Genomic DNA, 20,320 nt, shown 5'->3' on the forward strand with positions numbered 1-20,320 from the left:
TGAGAGAGATGACTGGTTAGGGTAGGTTTTTCCGATTTCATGATTTGGTGGGGGTGTACTGGGGTTTTGTTTGGGTTTGGACTGGAGGCTGCCCAATCTAATTGTAGTGGCGCCCAATACAAGAATCTTAAAAATTCATTCATTCAAGTAAAAAAAACAGTAAGAACAGGGAACGCCAAACTAAAGTAGCCTGACACGTACAACGCCCAAAAAGCAAATCAAATCAGTAGGTGTAAGTTGTGTAGCTAATCTCGCTTCACAATTTTGACCCATCAGTTTTATATTTACAGTTTTACACGCCCACTCTTCTAAACACACAATTACACAAATATTAAAAATTTATAATTATTTATTTAATAAAAAAGAAAATAAAAAAAACACTTTCTCTCTCATCTCTCTTAAAACAAAACCAAGAAACGATCCAATTCCTCCTCATTGTTCTTCTTCTCCTTCTTCACTCTCTTCTCTCCTATGATTCCCGCCATGCAATCTCATCATTAAAGTCTTATTATCATCATCATCCTCATATTTCCATCTCTACACTTTCCTTTTCACACTCAGGTAAATAAATAATAAAAATAAAAATAAAGTTTTGATTTTTAGGGTTTTTATAGATCTATTTTATAATTGATTTTTTGTTAACAGAGAAGAAGGGAAAGATAAAGGTTGGAATATATGTCCTATAATCAATCAAAGAGTGAGTCGTCGTCATCATCATCTTCTTCATCATCACACTACAAGAAATCAGGTGCTCGATCAAACAATCAGAGAAACAACTTTTCTAATAATCAGAATAAAGGCGGTGGCGGTAACGCCCCTCCTCCCACACAACCTTCCTATTCCAACAATCGAAGGTAATATATATATATTTATTTTTATTGAAAGTTTGGGTTTTTTTTAATTGTTTTGTTTTGCTTGGTATAGTGTTAAGAAGAATAGTAATAATAATAATGGACAAGGTGGTGGTGGGCAATCTGGTAGGGTAACTGTTTCGAATTCTGGGGAAGTTAATAATGCCTCAGCTCGTATTGGACAGAATGGTTCTCATTATTCTGGTAAGGAATACAATATTTTGTTTTTTATATTTATAACTGGTTGTTGATCTAGTTGTTGTATTGGGAAGACAGTAGGGTTTATAGGGGAAATCTCCCAACTGTCTCGTTGAAATGGGTATATAGGAAAATAGTAGGGTTTATAATGTTGTTTTTGTGATATTTTTGTAGGAGTATCTGATGCATCAGTATCATCTGGGGTTGTTGGTGCAAAGCCAACGAATCCATCTGCCCCCAGAAACACTACCCGACCTGTTCCAAAAGCTCCTGCTTCTCAGTCTGCAGCAGCTGGAGTTTCTGATCCTGTGGCACCCTCTACACCTGCAAAAGGTTTATGAACTATTGCTTCATTATTGGGATTTTGAATTTTTGTTAGGATTATTTATAAATAGAAGAAAATTTGATGTTGTGGTGCTTTACGTATATTCATCTTCATGTGATTCATTTAATAGTCTCGGCTTTCAGTACCATACAGTTAGTACTAATTAGATGCATTGTCAATCTTTTACTAAATACTGACTGTATTTCTGTCACATTGTCTCAGCTGTCGTGCCAAAACCATATCCTCTTCAATTTGGAACTATAAGCCCTGGTGTCGTCAATGGAATGCAGGTGAGCTTCTCAAATATTATTTTTTCTAATACCTTACTTTGGAAATTCTTTTTCCCCGGATTTTCCTGATTGCTTATTTAGTAGTTTACTTTCCGTTTGACATATTTCCAAACTGCAACAGTTTATATTGTACAAAAGGATATTTTTAGCATTTGGAGTACAATTGCTAGGGATTAGGATGATGGGGAAAATGCTACTGGAAACCAGTTTTGTAATTATAATAGATAGTATAATTATTTTATTATGTTTTGAAACTTTTTCCTATGGAAAATTATAAATGTTCAGTTGTAAAAAGTTTTATCAAGCAAATAAAGTATGCTTTAGTGGTATCTCATGTTAGTTTATCTAAAGGTAGATCAACTGCACATCTTTCTTGTTTGTAGATACCTGCTCGCACTAGCTCAGCTCCACCTAATTTGGATGAGCAGAAACGTGACCAGGTTTGTGATCATTTTATGTCTTGCGCAGCTTCTTTTTCTTATACTTATTTCGTTTGCCCTGGCCATTGTTTCTCACTAATTTTCCAACTCCCTTAGTGTTGGACCCACCAAGAAGTCCAAAATAACACTAGTTGTTGTCACCTGTTCGTCTGTAGCATGTCCACTATGTGTCTCTTCAACTTCCAATGTGGTGCTGCAAATTCACCTGTTTATGTATACATATAAATGTTTAGCATCATGATGAGATTAGTTGAGTTTTGTTGAAAATTCTTTTTCTTTGTCAACAGGTACGCCATGAATCTGTTAGAGCTGTACCGATAATTCCAATTCCTTCTGCAACAAAGCAGCAACAACCAGCAAAGGACGTTGGAAGCAATAAACAAACAATCACCAGGGACCCTCATGCTGCATCAGCCCTGCCAAAGAAAGATGTGCATGCCCAAGTTACATCTGCACCTGCCACCGCTGTGACTCAAAAACCTTCTGTTCATCCTAATGCTGGAATTTCTATGCCAATGCCGTACCACTCACAGGTCCCCGTACCATTTGGCGGCCCCATTCAGTCCCAGGGCATCACAACCACTTCACTGCAAATGCCAATGTCGTTAGCGGTGGGAAGCACTTCCCAGGTGCAGCAGCAGGTGTTTGTTCCTGCTCTCCAGTCTCATGCAATACAGTCACAGGGAATGATGCCTCAGGCTCAAAGTCTGAATTTTGCAACTCAAATTGGTCATCAGATGCCACCTCAAATGGCCAACATGGGAATCGGGATGTCTCCTCAATTTCAGCAACAACAGACTGGGAAATATGGTGGTGTTCTTCGAAAACCTGTTAAGATTACTCATCCTGAGACCCATGAAGAGGTGAGGCTTGATTCATCAGGTCCAAGGGCACATCCTACTGTGTCCCCTCAATCTCAACCAGTTCCTTCTTTCAATCCCCATCCGATAAACTACTACCCACCAATGCAAAGTAATACTTATAACCCTTACTATCCTCCCACCCAAACAGCAGTTCCTCTGACAAGTACACAGATGACTACAGGCTCTCAAACGGTAAGGTATAGTTATCCAATTGGCCAAGGTGCACCTTCCGTAACATTTAAAAACCCTTCGACTCTGAATCCTCCAGCTGGCACTAAAAGTGGACCTTCAGTGCACACTGGTGCAGACCCTATGAAAATGGAACACCTTAAGGATTCCCAAGTTGTAACAAGTTCTGTCCCCTTACCTCCCGTTCAGGTAACAGTAAAGCCACCTGTTGCATCGCTTGCTGAGAAGGTTGGGTCCTCATCAGCAACAGTTACTTCACCTGTCGTCAGAAAGGGGGAATCACCTAAGTTATCAAGTGAATTGAAGGAAGCAAGCACATTTCCTTCCCAAAGGGACAATAACACTGGTTCCGAAAATTCTGACCGGCAGTCAAAAGCTGTTCTTGAACCACCAGCTTCTCTGCCGTCTACTGCAGCATCTGCCACTATTTTGGCACAGAAGTCTACATCTTCCTCAGCTTCTGCTTCTGTTTCCTCTTCACCTTCTGAGGAACCTGTATCAATCATTACCAACACCGGGGGTAGACAAAGGGAAACTATTAGAAGGTCAGATTCTTTTAAGGATCGTCAGAAGAAGGTGGGTAAAAGAGATACTAGGAACTCTCAGTTACCTAATCAGGTATCCTACTATCCTATTATGTTTTTTTCTTTATACTAACTTTTTATTTATATATACATTTTCACCATGATAGAATAAAAGTACAAGGCATTGACACGTCAACAGGCAATTAAAATTCATTCTGTTGATCTGAATCTTATCTTTCAGATTTTAATTAACCTTTTGATGACATGGGCTTTGTGCAGGAAGAGGGCTCTGATCCTGTGGGGACTTCAAAATCATCTTCTCAAAGGATTTCGAGGGATCTAACAAAAGCCCCTCAAAGTATAAAGTCTCCTCCCTCAGATATGGTCGAATTGTCCTCATCTAGTGTGAGTTTGCCTCAGGATTTGGGTAGCAGTTCTTTGAAAGTTGGGAACCCTGAAGAAGGTCTCGCGTTGATAGGTACATCAATAGGGCCATTAGTATCTTCTGGGGAACCATTACCAGTTGTTCGTGCCAGTTCTGATACTTCGTCTGTGAGTGATGATGTTAGACATGAGGATAGGGAGGTTTCCTGTGAACTATCCGATAAATCTGATCTCCAGCTTGATGGAACCATTTCAGAAAATCTTTATGTTTTACAGGAGCGAAAACAGGATCTGTTGGAGGGGCAGATGAAGCAAGAATGTACAGACACAGTCGAACCGAAAAATGAGTTATCTGAAGGCACAAAGGAAGCTAGTAATAGTTTGGATGTGCCTACAGAAATTATATCAGATTCTTCAGAAACCAATAAACAAATACAGATTGATTCTAATGTGGAAGAAACAATTGTTGGCAAGGGTTGTGAATCTGTTGGAACTGAACAGAAGAGTGAAGGGTCAGGGGATCATTGTAGTTCAGAAACTGAGAGAATAGCTGATGACTTGATAAGGTCAGCTTCGACTTATGCTGAGACCGCCCTTTCTAGTTGTGTTTCGTCTACAACTTCTCACGATGATAAAATATTAAATGTTGCTACCTCTACATGTATTGACAGGGATTACAGTCAAGATGTTTCTGCTTTTTGCTCTACAACGTCACACCAAGAGTCACATCCTGAGGTTACTTTGGATCATGAAACAAAGGATACAGATGCTACCAGTAGTGACATGATTTCCACCTCTATGCCAGGTTTCAAGGATAAGCCACCATCAGAAACAAATAGAGGAAAGAGTACTGCTGCTAAAGGTAAGAAAAAGATAAAAGATATTCTGAAGGCAGCAGATGCTGCTGGGCCCACTTCTGATCTTTATATGGCATATAAGGGTCCAGACGAGAAGCAAGAAAGCGCTGTTATCTCGAACAATGTAGACATATCTTCCATTGGTGATTTGAAAGACGCTCGCTCTGGTGACTTTGAGAAGGATATCGAAGCATCCGAGCAAGATGGGCAGAGTAAAGCTGAACCTGATGATTGGGAAGATGCTGCAGAGATGTCTACTCCAAAGCTGACTTCTGTTGTTGGAGATCAGGGTCGTGAAAATGAAGATGGCAAGACGAGCAAAAAGTATTCTAGAGATTTTCTCCTGACGTTAACAGAGCAATGTACCGATCTTCCTTCTGGTTTTGAGATTGGATCTGATATAGCCGAAGCCATAATGAGTGTTCAAGTAGGGATTTCTCATCTTGTCGACCGTGAAACTTATCCAAGTGGTGGAAGAATCATCGATAGGCCAAGTGGGGGGCCTCGGCCTGAACGCCGTGGTGTAATGCTAGAGGATGACAAATGGAGCAAACCAGCTGGCCCTTTTGTTCAAGGGCGAGACCCACGTCTGGAGGGTGGTTATGGAGGACCTGTTGGAGGTTTTCGACCTGGCCAAGGAGGCAATCATGGTGTTCTAAGGAACCCACGTGGACAGCCTGTTGGGCAGTATCCTGTTGGCGGGCTTCTCTCTGGGCCAGTACAGTCCTTCGCACCACATGGAGGTGGAGGAATGCCGAGGAGCAATGTTGATGCTGATAGGTGGCTACGAGGTACTGGCTATCACAAGGGTCTAATTCCTTCTCCTCAGCCTCCTTCACAGATGATGCACAAGGCTGAGAAGAAGTATAAAATTGGTGAAGTGTCTGACAAAGAACAAGCTAAGCAAAGACAGTTGAAAGCTATCCTCAACAAACTAACTCCTCAAAATTTTGACAGACTCTTTGAGCAAGTAATAGAAGTTAATATTGACAATGCAGTTACTCTTACTGGTGTCATTTCTCAGATATTTGATAAGGCTCTTATGGAGCCCACGTTCTGTGAAATGTATGCAAACTTTTGCTTCCATCTTACTATGCACTTGCCTGATCTCAGCGAGGACAATGAAAAAATTACTTTCAAGAGATTGCTTCTGAATAAGTGCCAGGAGGAATTTGAGCGAGGGGAAAGAGAGCAAGCTGAAGCAAATAGAGTTGAGGAGGAGGGCGAGATCAAATGTTCCGAACAGGAGAGAGAAGGAAAGAGAATCCAGGCACGGAGGAGGATGCTTGGTAATATTAGATTGATCGGGGAGTTGTACAAAAAAAAGATGTTGACTGAGAAAATCATGCATGAATGCATTAAAAAGTTGTTAGGCCAACATCAGAATCCTGATGAGGAAGACATTGAATCTTTATGCAAGCTAATGAGCACCATTGGTGAGATGATAGACCATTCCAAGGCGAAGAGTCATATGGATGCGTACTTCGAAATCATGGCACAATTGTCAAACAACATGAAACTGTCTTCTAGGGTTAGATTCATGTTGAAGGACTCAATAGATCTTAGAAAGAACAAATGGCAGCAAAGAAGAAAAGTTGAAGGACCAAAAAAGATTGAGGAAGTGCACCGTGATGCAGCTCAAGAGCGTCAAACTCAAGCCGCTAGACTTGCTCGTGGTCCAAGCATCATCTCTTCTGCTAGAAGGGCCCCTCCACCCATGGACTTTGCTCGGGGGTCAACTGTTGTGTCTTCTACAAATTCTCAAATGGGTGGTCATCGTGGATTCCTACCTCAAGTTCGTGGATATGCTGTTCAAGATGTTCGAATGGATGAAAGGCATTCATTTGAAAGCAGGACCCTCTCAGTTCCATTGTCCCAGAGGCCCTTGGACAATAATTCCATTACCCTTGGTCCCCAAGGTGGTCTTGCTAGGGGGATGTCTGTCAGAGGACAGCCGTTGATGTCTGGTGTTCCATTGGCTGACATACCTCCTCCTGGAGATCCCAGAAGATTTCCAGCTGGTGCAAATGGTTATGGTCCTGCGTCAGAGTGGACCTCATATGCAAGAGAAGAAGCCTTGCCGAGGTCTATGGCAATGCCCACTTATGATCAGTTAAACTCTCAGGACCGTAATATGTATCTCGGTAACAGGGATTTATGGAGTGGAGAGCGTCCTTTGGATAGATCTATGGCTCCAGCTGCCGCACGTCTTCAGGGAACTTCTACCGTCCCACTTGCCCAAGTCACTCCCGAGAAATTTTTATCTGAAGAACGTCTGAGAGAGATGTCCATCTCTGCAATCAAAGAATTCTACAGGTATTTCAATGGATCTCTCTTTTTTTTTTTGTGATTTTTTTTTTCTACTTAAATATAGCATCAGATGCATTTACTTCGATTTTGCTGAGCTTGCCATTAGTGACTGGTGTTGAAAAAAAAAAACCGTTCACAAAATTTTGAATTGCTCCTTTTTCTATTTTCTATATCTATTATCATGCATGCTGAGAATGGTATATGTTTAAACACCCCCTGCCCCCACCACACACACACAACCTAATATATCTGGCGTCTGCATTAGATTTTTTTCCCATATATCTCACTTGTATACTGCCTAAAAGCTTGCAGGTAACATATTGTGTTTGCTCTTTGGAGTACTTATCATGTACTTGTGCAGACCATTTAGTACTAAATGTGGAGCAAGAAATATGTAGGTAGCCAGTTCATATTGATGTTATGATTGGTTTAGAGCTGGAAATTCAGACTCCATTCCATATAAATGAAAACTTTAAAGAATGTTTCTTTTAAATGACAACACATTGCTTTTGGATGGATATATGTTTATCCTACTAAACAGATTTAACGAGGGACTTCTGAATCCACAAGAATCAAGAAGTAGATATCAAGTTGTTCAAGTGCCATTACAGTGTTGGTATGGTACTGGTTGTAGGACCAATCACTTTGAACATTATTATGGAGAAAACATTGTATGCAGTGTTCACCATTGTACCAGGTTAACTACTGTTATGTCTCTTGTTTTTCTATGATCGAATGTAGTCTGTCTTTCAGTTCCTGACATATTACTTTTGGATGGACGTGTATATAATTATTTATCCAATCAAGCATATTTGACTTCTGATTCCACAAATGAAAAAGCAGACCAAGTAGCTATGTTTAATTCCCGTGCTATAGCTGGTATGTTATCGGCTGTCGGACCAATAGCATTGAACATTGTGGTAGAGAGAACGTTGTATATTGTGTTTAGCATTATACGACATGTTTTCACATTTAATGTGATAACTTGATGTTCCTTGTTTAGTACTGTTGCCTTGAGTGTCTGGCTACTGCCCTGAGGGTAGGAGCTGTGTCACCACATTAGGAATCATTTTATGGGTTTTGGAAAGGATCATATTCCTCGTTTGTGGTTTATTCTTTATGTTTAGAGTGGTTTTGAAAACTTTGCGGAGTAAATTTGGAAGTTACTAAACTCGATTTGTTTAGGTTAGTATCGTGTCAAGACTAGCTATTAATTAATTAGAGAAGCGTATGAGCTATAAACTGGATGTCTCCACATACTTCCATATCAAGTTAAGACTAGCTATTCATTAATTAGAGAAGCATATGAAGTATAAGTTGGATATCTTCACATACTTTCATATCAGCATATATGGTTAGTATTGTATATTTATATTCACGAGGGTATCTTTGCTTTTTAGGAGTATGAAACACTTAATAAAGGTTTTAGAAAATAAGAAGAAAAAGAACAAATAAACTTTGCTGTAGATATCACTTTAGTAATCTTACAAGTTTGGGGCTATGTCTTTCTCTGAACTTAGTGTTCTTATTAGTTTGGTCCACTCCAATTCTTTGTTTTGGTTCCAAGCTAGTTCCGTTACTCTTGTTGGTTGCTAATACTGTCCTGTTCCACTTAACGTTTTTCTCATATCACTAGTAGTCACATTGTTCTCGATGTTTTGGAATATTATCTGCTTGGTTCAGGGCTTAATTTTGGATTACTTGGATGTTTTTGGTACTTAAATATTATTATTATTTGTGCCTTTATTTTTATTTTGTTTTGGCCCTATTAAGCTGCTGTGCCTTTATTTTGGCATTGTTCAGAGCATCATGCTCTCTTAGGCCTGACCACATGAACATTCTCTTTTATCTCTGTCTGATCTCTTCTATGATCTGTCTTTTACTGGAACGTGTGAAGGTATTTATTGAGGTTCAGACTACAATGCTGAAAGAATATTTTTTTGCTTTTCAGTGCGAAAGATAAGGAGGAAGTCGCTTTATGCATTAAAGAATTGAATTCCCCAAGTTTTTATCCATCCATGATATCTATCTGGGTCACTGACTCGTTTGAGCGGAAGGACATGGAAAGGGATCTCTTAGCTAAGCTTCTCGTCGACCTCACCAAGCCGCGAGATAGCTTACTTGGTGACGTTCATCTGATGAAAGGGTATAACACTTGATATGTTATAAGTTATCAGAAGTAATATATATTTGCTTTGACCTAAGTTTCCTGTATTACTGCTGACATGTCTATCTTTCAGGTTTGAATCTGTTTTGGCTACTTTGGAGGATGCTGTTAATGATGCGCCCAGAGCAGCAGAGTTTTTTGGTCGCATACTAGCCAGAGTCATCTTAGAAAATGTTGTTCCCTTGAAAGAGATTGGCCGGTTGATACATGAAGGTGGGGAGGAGCCAGGGCGTCTTCAACAAATTGGCCTTGCATCAGAAGTTCTCGCCAATCTCCTTGAGATCATAAAATTAGAGAAAGGAGATTCTGTCTTAAATGAGATTCGTACAAGTTCCAACCTGCGGTTGGAGGATTTTCGACCTCCAGACCCTATCAAATCGAAGAAGTTAGAAGCATTTTTTTAGGGAGATGTTGCTCATTGTATCTGATAGGAAATTCAGGTCTAGGGCTTTTCAGGGTACTCCAGCCTGCGGAACTCTCTGTATTGGGGTGCTCTTTTATACATTGGGCTATATCTTGTTAAGTAGATTTTTTCTTACTGTGGTGGTCTAATGCGTTGCGAAGGTTCAATTGAGCATCTTTCTCTTCAGTGGCACTAAGAATGGCTTGTTCGACATAGGGAACAGCGTATCCGTAATAGGTCATCCTTATAGAATTACGTGCATCCTAAAAATGGCCTCATTGATTTAACAATCTACATTTGCACGTTCGTGCTTGTTATCTACGTCGCATACTTACAGTCGCGTACTTGAATATTGTGAATATTTACCTCAAGTTCTCTTGTTTTCACATATTATAGATATGATTATTACCAAAAGTCGTTGTTAACCTCCAGTTTGTAAGCATAAATGTTAACTCATGTGTTTTTCACATGACATCCATGGAGGTCTGACTGCTTTTTTGTAATTTTCTTGTTTTATAAGAAAGATACGTGCGGAAACCTAAAGGCCCTGGTAGGTGTAACAGAAAATTTTCATGTGTTTTTCACTTAAGTAGGTGTAACAGAAACAGAAAAGATTTCTTACAACCCGAAGAACATTTTTCAATTATGGTGTTCTAAACTTCCAATCAAACGCTAATTGCTGTTTGTTCAGAATGTTGTGTGCGACATTGTATGTATTGATGTATCCAAGTTCAGCTGCTGTTAAAAAAAGGAAAGTATTGCTTATTTGCCAGAGGAGCATGTTTGAAGGGAGTTCTTCCTAACAAAGGCTTCTTTTCAAAACAGAACTCATTACAATGAGGAAAGTACAGACTTATAACTAACTATCTAGTTCTTCAGTCAGGATGATCTCTTTTTATGTAGGATGCCACCAACTTTAAGTGGGATGAGGTTTTAAAGCATCTAGTAATCTATGTTCCGATGTAAACCAAAGCCAGGGGATGAGGTTTTAATGGCTGGAGATCTTGTTCATCAGACTTGAGTGCTACATGAAGCTCGAAAAATCAGCCCTTACATAACCTTATACAATAATTCACGGGGTTGCCACATCGAAGTTTAGTAGACCCGGCTGCTAGAACCCGGCTAAAGTCTGGAGGTTAGGCTACTTTGGCACCCATGGTTCTTTTTGACAATGCTCTCCTAACTCAGGGGAGGATCTACAGGTTGGCTGACCGGGGCTACAGCCCCGCCCCCCCCAAACTTCCCAAAAAAAATAAAAATTAGCATGAACACCATTTACAGTCGATACTACATTGAGTCCTAGAGTGAATTATGTGAAACCGTTGAGAACCGTAGCGATAACTGATCAAGCTATTGCACTAGTTCAAGCTGGTGTACTTGTTATCTGTTTAGCAGCTGGAGAACCCGATTTCGATACCCCATCAGTGATTGCTGAGGCGGGGATTAATGCGATACGTGAAGGGCATACAAGGTATACTCCTAATGCTGGTACTTTTGAGTTACGTAAAGCGATATGTCATAAACTTGAAGAAGAGAATGGTATTAGTTATACACCTGATCAGATTTAAGTTAGTAATGGTGCTAAATAAAGTGTACTTAAAGGATTGCTTGGTGTTTGTTTGCCGGGTGATGAGGTTATAATTCCTAATCCGTTTTATGTTAGTTGTCCTGAAATGGCTAGAATGGCTGATGCAAATCCGGTGATTGTAGAAACATCTTTGAATAATAATTTTTTGTTGGATCCTAAAGTTTTAGAATCAAAACTTAATGAGAAGTCGAGGGTACTTATTCTATGTTCGTCTTCGAATCCAACTGGATCTGTTTATCCTAGAAAACTTATGGAAGAGATTGCTAAAATAGTTGCGAAACATCCTAGGCTATTAATGTTATCGGATGAGATTTATGAACATATTGTTTAAGCACTAGCTACTCATATTAGCTTTTTGCTTCTTTGCTTGGAATGTGGGAGAGAACATTGACTATTAATGGGTTCGAATGCGTTTGCAATGACTGGTTGGAGACTTGGGTACCTTGCTGGTCCAACACATTTTGTTCAAGCTTGTGGGAAGATTCAAAGTCAAGCTACTTTAGGTGCTAGTAGTATTTCACAAAAAGCTAGAGTTGCTGCTTTAGGACTTGGATATGCTGGAGGTGAAACTGTTGGTTTTGGCAGGGTATGCAATATATTAAACCACACATTTCTTAATAATTGTATCTGGCAGGGGTGGATCTAGGGGGGGGGGACCCAACTTTTCCGTCAAAAAAAAATACTAGTTATAAGAGTGTATAATTCATCCCAAAAACAAAATTTGTAGTATATATTAGTTGTAGCAGCCCCCCTTGAGCGGCAATCTTGGATCCGCCCCTGTCCTAACTGTATAAAGCATCTTCTCCAAAAACCCGTCATAAATTGATACAAACAAACTCCTAGAAGTTGGTGAAGGGTTAGAAACTTTAGATCTACTTTTGTATGAGAATGATCTTCTAACTTCTAAAACATCACCAAAAACAAGTTAATTCCAATGCTTTTACCCCCAAATGGAGAACGTTTCTTTAAAAAAACACAAAAGAAAAAAGTAAGCACAATCCAGAAATTTGAAGTTCGCCAATGATCACTAGTGTGTTCGTGTTGCATTTCCTTGTCCTGTAACCTCCCCCCTGAAATAATAAATACGTTGCTACTTTGAGGGAATTTATGTTACCTGGTAAGAGAAAACCAAAGTCAATGTGTGTTGATTCTCACATCCTCGTCCCAAAATAGAGACCAATACAAATATTGAAGGTAAACACTCTTAGGATTTCCAACTAGTGGAATAGATATTTGCCAAATTGCCGCCTTGGTAGAACTCAAGATTGCACCATCAGTGAATCTCTTTTCAGTTTTCACGATAACTACAACCACTTCGCCCAAAAGAAGAATTCTCTCTGGAATCAGTAGACTTGAAATCTCTCAGTACACTCCTCTTTTTCATATTCTGACATCAGATATTAGATAAAAAAAAAAGTATACTTATACTCTTACATAACTACACTGCAGGACTCTTTGGACTAGGTATCATGGTGTGTGTGCACTTACATGCATTTAGAGCGAAAAACTTGAGCAAAATACATCTATCTTTTCTTTTGGTGAATAAAAATACCTAAACGGTGTCTGTCAGATAGAGCATGCACAACTGCAAGTGAAGACCTGAGTAAAGCTTGGATCCTCGGACAGGAACACAGGTCTTTAATACACCCAGCTGGACATTACTATTTTTACTTTTAAAAAAATAATAATAATAAAGGTACACCCTGCTGCACATGAAGTGGTATACTGATAATTGGATATACATAAACTATACTTTGATTGTATACATAAGCTACAAAGGTGAAGTTGACTTCTCAAGTACTAGCAAACCAATTCCCCTAGTATTCTTTTATGAAAGTATAAATAGTTTATCCTCCTATTGAATAAGGTTTGGAGATCAAGTACATCAACCTACCTTCTTGTGATCTCAGTGAATTCATCACAGGTTACAGTTCAAACAGGAAAACAACTCCAAATTATCATCATTGATTATGCATGTCAAACAAGACAAAACATAAACAAGTACTTCTCACAAGAAGGAAAAATCCCCATAAAGAAATGTAGGAAAACAATATGTGAACCATCTCAATTAATACCTTGCCACTGTACAAACAAGGCTAAAATGAGCTCTGCACAGAGCCGTAGCTGGCTATAGGGAGAATGGCTTTGCATAAACATCAAATGGCTCACAGGCTGTTAACTGTGGCTCCTGCACAAATTAAAAACAAAGTCAGATCAATCCATCAAACCTTTGGAGATGTAAGAGTGGTGCTTTGGGTTAGTCATATCAGCATTCCCATATGTTATGGAACCATATACAGTGTACTCACTTGGTGAAACAACATACAGAAACCAGTTTGGTAAGTGGACTATCAGATTACTTTGGGCGTCCCTTTTTTATCAAGTCCTTGAACCCAATAATTTCACCATTGGCTTGTGCATGGACTTGCCGAGTTAAGAAATGAAACACGCTAGAAACCTAGAGCTACAGTGTGGTTATAGTCGACAGAAAAAGATGGTGAATGCGCCATTCAAAATCATCTCCCAGAAAATAAGATTCGCCCAGAAATTTGAGGCAATTCTCTCAGGACGAGTATGAGTAAAGAATCCATGAGGGAAATACAAAAGTATTTTTCTAATCGTGCATTTCTATATATATCAAAGTTGAATTTACTTTAAGAAAAAAAAGTTAAGTTCATCTAAAAGAGGAATCCCAAGTATATTATAGAGAAGAAAAAACACAACTTTGGATGCTGAGTATGTGACCAGATACAGTATAAGCATCTTTATTTGAATCAGATATCAGAAGTGAACTTACAAGGATCACCAAGTCACGTCACTATTGCTAAGTATATGGATTAAGTCAATTAACATAATATATTAAGAATTTAGGGACCAAGAGCACCTTCCTCTCTATGGCCATTTAGTATTTCAATGTAAGGCCTAAGTCTTCAAAATCTGAAGAATTTCATAAAGTCTCAAGACAATTTTTAGGTAATCTTTTTTATCATACTTGGTCATCAGTCCAAAGTATGGGTTAAACCAGTTAAAAAGTCATGCTTGGTTTTTGTGTCCTCGTATGGTAGTGCTGAAGATAAGGGCAGAACCCTCAACGGTATTTCACGCCAAGCCATGCTAGAATGGCCCAATAATACGGTACACATTACTGTCAATAGTTCATAGGGTTCCCTCCTCTCACCATCAGGAACTTGTGGACCACCTTCATTAATTACCTTAATTAGCCAACTAAAAAGTCCTCAGTGAACTCATATAAGCATCTGAACAACACGGTTAGCTGTCCAATGTCACCCCATCTCGCGTAAAGATGAATTTTCCATCTAAGAAATTACTATAGTATCAAGCAACTTCACCTAGCACAATTTGAAGGTCATCCAAGTAGCCGAGCCAGCAGAGCTCTTTCCAAAGTAAACCATATAGCATATGTGCACTACTGAATGGAACTTAAGCAGCTAGCACTGTAGTCTGCACACAAGTTAACTCGAAATAGCCCACTGGCTAATGCAAGTATCCAAGGCACAGAGAACCACTATGCTGAGGTCGTATTCCTAATGCCTTGCTTGATATATATCCAATTATCAAGAAATCTTGATACCCCTAGATGCGGAAAGACAGCCACGGAAAATATAGTTCAACTACACAAGTACCACTCCTTAAGTTGCATGCAGATGCCAGACACAATTGATAATGCAGACATAATTCCTTACTGGCTTACTCAAGTGCTCACAACAATACTAAGCTACCTATGATGCATTCCTCCTTGCATTACGTTCACACAGAAATAGCCCTCCTACTACAGGGCACGAGAACAACATGATTGCACATCACAACTGTCATAGGCCACCTTTTGCCATTGCTGATTCCAAACTAACATCTGTTTGCATCCTCCTTGCATTACGTTCACACAAAAATAAGCCTCCTAGTACAGGGTATGTCAACGACATGATTATACATGGGCCAACTGCAAAGTTTCGAGCCACAGGTTTAGGCAAGCAAAATCTCCATGATCCAAGCTAACCTCAAGGAATACATGCTGAGTGCCAATAAGCCTTTGAGAGGATTTTTGTCAAATTTGACTATATTCTCGAATGTCCAAATCAAAATCTGATAAATGACTACCATACAGGGAGGCGGTCTAATCAATTGAGGGCTCATTAAAGCTTAAGAAAAGAAGTGTCAGGCAAAGAGTAAGAGTATCCTTTTTAATCATAATAATACAAATCAAATTATGAGTAAAATTGATGGAAATAGCAATAACTATTTCATGAAGGAAATGAATTTCCGTTGACATTATTGAACATGTGCTTCTTGTTATTAGAGTCTCATGAAGGAAATGAATTTCCGTTGAACATTATTGGTCGTACTTATACTAAGGTAGTTAGGTCTTTGTCCTACTTTTGTTGAAAATTACACTTTAGCCCAACTTCTGTGATGACTCCGAGTCAACACAGTTGACTGTGGACAATTTGCTTGCTTTTTCATTATGACCAGACAGTCAACTGCGTTGATTCACAGAAGTAGGACTCGAGTCTAATTCTCACCAATAATAAGACTAAAGCCTAATTACCTTACTATTACTAGGACTAAGACCTATAAAACCTTTGTTATTTAGTACCACGGCAGAATATGCACTAGATACTTAATGTCATGCACAGATATACTGCATGGAATTTCTGAGGTGTCTGAGTCCAAAGAAATAGAGTCTGTGCCTCAAGCGAAATTTCATCCAAATGCACTTTATTTTTTTTTAAGGAAGTCCTTCCTTCAGAAGTAAGTTTTAAACATTTTACAAAACACTAGTCATATCAATGACCAGTATCCAATGCGACAAAAATTGATGTCAAACAGATGGTAAACCCCCCTCCTCCCTCCCCTCTCTTCCCAGTACAAATAACTAGGGACGTTGGGCTTCAAACAGAGAGACACCCAAGAATCTCTATGTGTTTCAGTAATTAACCAAATTTCAATAAAAACGGTAGCAATACAAGTAGTACCTGTCTCAAACCCCCACCCGTGCTGCCTCCAGTCAAAAGCATGGACAAAAGCGAAGTCACAGGACCACCACCACCAATGTCATTGCCAGTACCAGTATTACGAATAGTAGTCCGCATGGCATTAAGTATGCTCCCGTAAGTAGTGCCCTGTCCACGCTCAAATGCTTGGATAAAACAGAAAGTCATAGCACCTGTTGAAGTGATCTTTGATAGAGCCTGTTCACATAGAAGCAAATAATTTCAGGTATTTTACTTAACCCTTTTGACAGAAGAAATACAAAGTATAAATCCTGGGACTTTACCGAGGTATCAGCAGAGGTTTGGTTGTCGTCACAACCACTGATTGAAATAACTTCTCCACCATTTGTTCCTTTCCACACACCTGATCGAGGACGATGGTCCTCCCAGACATATTGTCCACTCCTACAATGACAAAGAAAAAGCATAGCATGAATCAAGCCATGGCCAAAATATTAATAGTATTAAAAAAGAGATTTGCTATTGAGACACAGACTTCATATTGTCATCAACAAGTTAAGCAGGAAACCTGTCCATTCTGCAGAGGAAAGGTAAATCTAACACAGTGCCGCTATGACAAGCATCTATTATTGCATGAAGTTTGACCCCACGAGGAAGAGGTTTTACAATTGTTGTATTGATCTCGTCATCAACAATCATCCCTTGAGTCTCAAAGTCCAAAGGACACAGTGTTTCGTCATATCCATCTAACTCGTCACCGTTATAGTTTCTCTGTCTTGAACCATGACCAGAATAATGGAACACTAGTGAGTCTCCTGGTTGACAACCTTGGACAAGCCAAAACAATGCCATCCTCAAGTTGTGTTTAGTTGGAAGCCTGTAAGGATCAGTTTCTTCTTCTGAATTAGGAGAAAAATACAAAAGTGATCAGAGGTTATAAAAAAGGAAAGTGACATAACCAAAATATCTTAACATCCAATGAAACTATGACAAAGTCAACCTCAGTGGTCTGTTGCACCAACTAAAAAGAACTAAATTTAGCAGCATGATGAGCTTAATTAACAACAGCTATCTTAGACAACAATTTTCTTGCATGAACATCACAATTAACTATGAAGTATGAACAAGATGAGAAGTTTACAAGGATGCAAACACATTCCTAATCCAAGTTACTTGCAGTGTGGTTATCACACAGCACGATCCCATTCATTACTAATACTTTTTTACACATTGCTAGATTCAAGAACACTCTATGGAACCATTGTGACATAAAGGTCATGGGTTTGAATCGCTAGAACAGCCTCTGTGCACTTTGCCAGGGTACGGCTGCATACATCTCATCCTCTCTAGACCCAGCAATGGCAGGAGGCCCATGCATTGGACTAGCCGTTTCTGTTTAAGGTGGTCATTTCAGTAGAATGTGTCAAGTTCATGATTTTTAAAACATGGTCACCGCCCTAAGATATTGGTACTCTTTTCTCTATATCTCCCTTTAATCTATAGTCTGTAGTATACTTCTCGCTAAGAAGCTGCAAACACTAAAAACAGTTTATTTGGGAGAAACCTAGACATGTAAAGAAAGTACAACATCTAGATCTACTCACAAAAAGTATCACTCCCTAGACCTTAGTTCATATACATACTTGGCTGACCTGCCTACCTGTTACTCCATATTAGGTAAAAGGCATACAAAAGTTTCTTTCACAGTAAAGAGCCAGACAACCTTTATCGTATATGCACCACCTTTTTAAAGTAGATGTCCAAACTCAACTTAAGGAAAACATTAATAATGCCCGTTCTTTTTCTTATAAAATGACAATCCACGTATAATCCACAAGCTTAAAATTTCGTGCTATAATTTCTTATACACAGTGTTACAGAGCCAAAAAAGAAAAGAAAAGTGCTTAAGCAGAGCTAATATGAATGAGTGAATGACCTACTAGAAATCAATTAGCAGAAGGAGAAATGAGCCTTTTGTTCTGTTCACAAACCCATGCTATGTTTATTTTTATTTTTTTTATATGTAATTTAAACATATTAACATAATCAAAAGATTACATCACTAATTCTTCAAGACCAATACCCCACCCCAACATCACTATTACACCCCTAAAGCTAAGAAAGGAAAACCAACAACACCCAAAAGAACCTCCAAAACACAGAAAAGCAACGATAACAGGTAACCAGTTACATATTCAAAGCCTAAACCCCTCCTGGTTCTTGTGTTCCACCGCCATGAGTCCTCTCCAACCTAAGCTTCGTTTTCCTCCCTCTGTTTCCATTGCCCCCTCCTCTTGATCTCCACCTATAACCATGCTACTCTCAATCAGGCACGTGTTAGACAATAACAGGCTGGTGCTTGCACAAATAATCACCAGATTTTTTACTCTTTAATAGGTTAGATTTATTATGAAACTAGTGGATCTCGAACCCAGGTCTGTGTAGCATCTCCAACACAATCATACACCTACGCAAGAAGCACCTGTTCAAACATGTCATGTTGTTGCCCACGAGACACACCTCAGGGAAGACATTCGTCTAGATTACACCCATATCTTGACATAGTTAGGTACCGACAATAAAACACCGGGCTCATTGCATGGGTTAGCTGAATGAGTTGATAGCCTTCCCACAATTACATATTCAATTCCATGTCTTCTGTGTTCTATTTTGGTAACTTTGTACTTCCTTCGGGAGTGTTTAATAATGTAATCATTTTCAATCTGTTTAATCAAGAGAAAAAAGAAAGGTAAAAGTACGACGGGTTTACATAAATGATGTTCAATATGAATAAGGCCCACCTTATGCCATTAGGCCACTGTTGGCTAGACAAAAAATGCTATGGAGAAATCAATGTAGCAGATTTTTAATCAGATGTTATCCGTTTTAAGGTTTCAATCATTGCAAACACAAACTTCCGAAGGTTAAGGATTCAGGAACTGAGGCTAATGACAATTCTATGGTACGGAAAACACTTGAGGAGACAATGTGTTGTCTGGGTGAAGATGGATTTGTGAGAAGGAACAAATAGAATGAAAATGAGGAGTAAAAGTAAGAGGATATATAAAAAAAAAAAAAAAAATGACTTATGTAGAGATCTGGGAACGTAGAACACTATTAAACACCAACTATGGCACACGTTAGATTCGCTAAAAGAATTTGACCAAAGTTTGAATGACTGATTAAGTAATATGACAGCAACATAGACAACATAGAGCTAAATCCAAGTGTAGAACAATGATTGGGCAATTATTGTTGAATATATAAAAAGAAAGTAGAGAATGTATCTATATATAATTTATTATTACCAGTGAGCATAAGAATGGAGGCTTCGGGGAACTTAAAACGATTAATAAGAAGATACCGCATACACTTGGCATCATTAATACAACCCTTAAGTTCATGACGTGAGTACTTGTACGAAATGCCACATATGACAGCCTTTTTTCGACCGTGGGGGGGAGGCGGAATTGGGCCAGAAGGAGGAGGATGTTGGTAAGGGGTAGTTTGGTAATTAGGTGGTGGTGGAACTTCTCTAGGATCAGCAATTTTTGTGATGGCTTGACATATGGAACATCTTAATGATTTTGCACCTGGTGGGATTTGTAGTGCTGTTCTGCAGCTTGTGCAGTTAATTAACATCATGTTTTGGTGGTGGTACATCGTTTTCCAAGGACAGAAAGAGGAGATGGATGGGTTTTTTTTTTTTATGGACAAGGGAAGAGAGGTTGTTTGGTATTTTCGTGCTGCTGTTTTTTGACTTTCGAAGAGAATTAGGAATGTTCTACGAAATTACGTTATTCACCTTCGAGATTGTCTTTGTCACTGTGTCCAAGGACTCAAAAACGTAGTGGCAAATTCCGTGAATCTGAGAGCGAACATAGATCGGACACAACTAAAATTTGTAGTGGCAAATTCCGTGAATATGAGAGCGAACATAGATCGGACACAACTAAAATTT

At 39.1% G+C, this 20,320-nt stretch overlaps 2 protein-coding genes and 1 pseudogene across 7 annotated transcripts; 2 read left to right on the forward strand and 1 right to left on the reverse strand.

The window, feature by feature from the left end:
* Positions 1-373: 373 nt before the first annotated feature.
* On the forward strand, positions 374-10,215 carry EIF4G (eukaryotic translation initiation factor 4G). 4 transcript variants are annotated; one of them, XM_086602959.1, is made up of 12 exons: positions 375-561; positions 646-854; positions 925-1,055; positions 1,224-1,382; positions 1,597-1,664; positions 2,048-2,104; positions 2,392-3,774; positions 3,960-4,630; positions 4,736-7,237; positions 7,773-7,928; positions 9,183-9,377; positions 9,472-10,215. In XM_086602959.1, exons 2-12 carry the CDS (start codon positions 676-678, stop codon positions 9,800-9,802), a joined length of 5,832 nt encoding a protein of 1,943 aa, XP_086459085.1. In that variant the 5' UTR covers positions 375-561; positions 646-675; the 3' UTR covers positions 9,803-10,215. The 4 variants fall into 4 exon arrangements, with proteins under 4 accessions (XP_086459084.1, XP_086459085.1, XP_086459094.1 ...); XM_086602958.1 differs by having other exon boundaries at positions 374-561; positions 3,960-7,237; XM_086602968.1 differs by lacking the exon at positions 7,773-7,928 and having other exon boundaries at positions 377-561.
* Positions 9,807-13,297, forward strand: LOC147524355 (bifunctional aspartate aminotransferase and glutamate/aspartate-prephenate aminotransferase pseudogene; annotated as a pseudogene). Its single transcript, XR_015202831.1, has 2 exons — positions 9,807-9,879; positions 11,083-13,297. The product of XR_015202831.1 is annotated as a bifunctional aspartate aminotransferase and glutamate/aspartate-prephenate aminotransferase pseudogene (transcript).
* MC1 (metacaspase 1) lies at positions 12,236-20,128 on the reverse strand. 2 transcript variants are annotated; one of them, XR_015219301.1, is made up of 6 exons: positions 19,668-20,128; positions 16,928-17,258; positions 16,683-16,803; positions 16,381-16,596; positions 13,465-13,577; positions 12,236-12,503 (listed from the first exon to the last, which is right to left on the reverse strand). XR_015219301.1 is itself a non-coding variant. In XM_086602976.1 (5 exons), the coding sequence occupies exons 1-5, from the start codon at positions 20,020-20,022 to the stop codon at positions 13,518-13,520; spliced, it is 1,083 nt and encodes a 360-aa protein (XP_086459102.1). In that variant the 5' UTR covers positions 20,023-20,128; the 3' UTR covers positions 13,188-13,517. The 2 variants fall into 2 exon arrangements, 1 of the variants encoding a protein (XP_086459102.1); XM_086602976.1 differs by lacking the exon at positions 12,236-12,503 and having other exon boundaries at positions 13,188-13,577.
* Positions 20,129-20,320: the final 192 nt, after the last annotated feature.

This window comes from Coptis chinensis, chromosome 1 (genome assembly GCF_015680905.1).
Source record: "Coptis chinensis isolate HL-2020 chromosome 1, ASM1568090v1, whole genome shotgun sequence".
Lineage (NCBI taxonomy): Eukaryota > Viridiplantae > Streptophyta > Magnoliopsida > Ranunculales > Ranunculaceae > Coptis > Coptis chinensis.

What these genes read in the sequence shown, in the direction of transcription:
- EIF4G (XM_086602958.1), top strand. Translation starts at nt 676, where the DNA reads ATGTCCTATAATCAATCAAAGAGTGAGTCGTCGTCATCATCATCTTCT. An exon ending in TCCTATTCCAACAATCGAAG is followed by an intron (nt 855 to 924) that starts GTAATATATATA and finishes TGCTTGGTATAG; the next exon opens with TGTTAAGAAGAATAGTAATA. An exon ending in GTGTCGTCAATGGAATGCAG is followed by an intron (nt 1,665 to 2,047) that starts GTGAGCTTCTCA and finishes TCTTGTTTGTAG; the next exon opens with ATACCTGCTCGCACTAGCTC.
- MC1 (XM_086602976.1), bottom strand. Translation starts at nt 20,022, where the DNA reads ATGTACCACCACCAAAACATGATGTTAATTAACTGCACAAGCTGCAGA. An exon ending in CTCCATTCTTATGCTCACTG is followed by an intron (nt 17,259 to 19,667) that starts GTAATAATAAAT and finishes CTCCTAATTCAG; the next exon opens with AAGAAGAAACTGATCCTTAC. An exon ending in CGGGTGGGGGTTTGAGACAG is followed by an intron (nt 13,578 to 16,380) that starts GTACTACTTGTA and finishes TAATTTGTGCAG; the next exon opens with GAGCCACAGTTAACAGCCTG.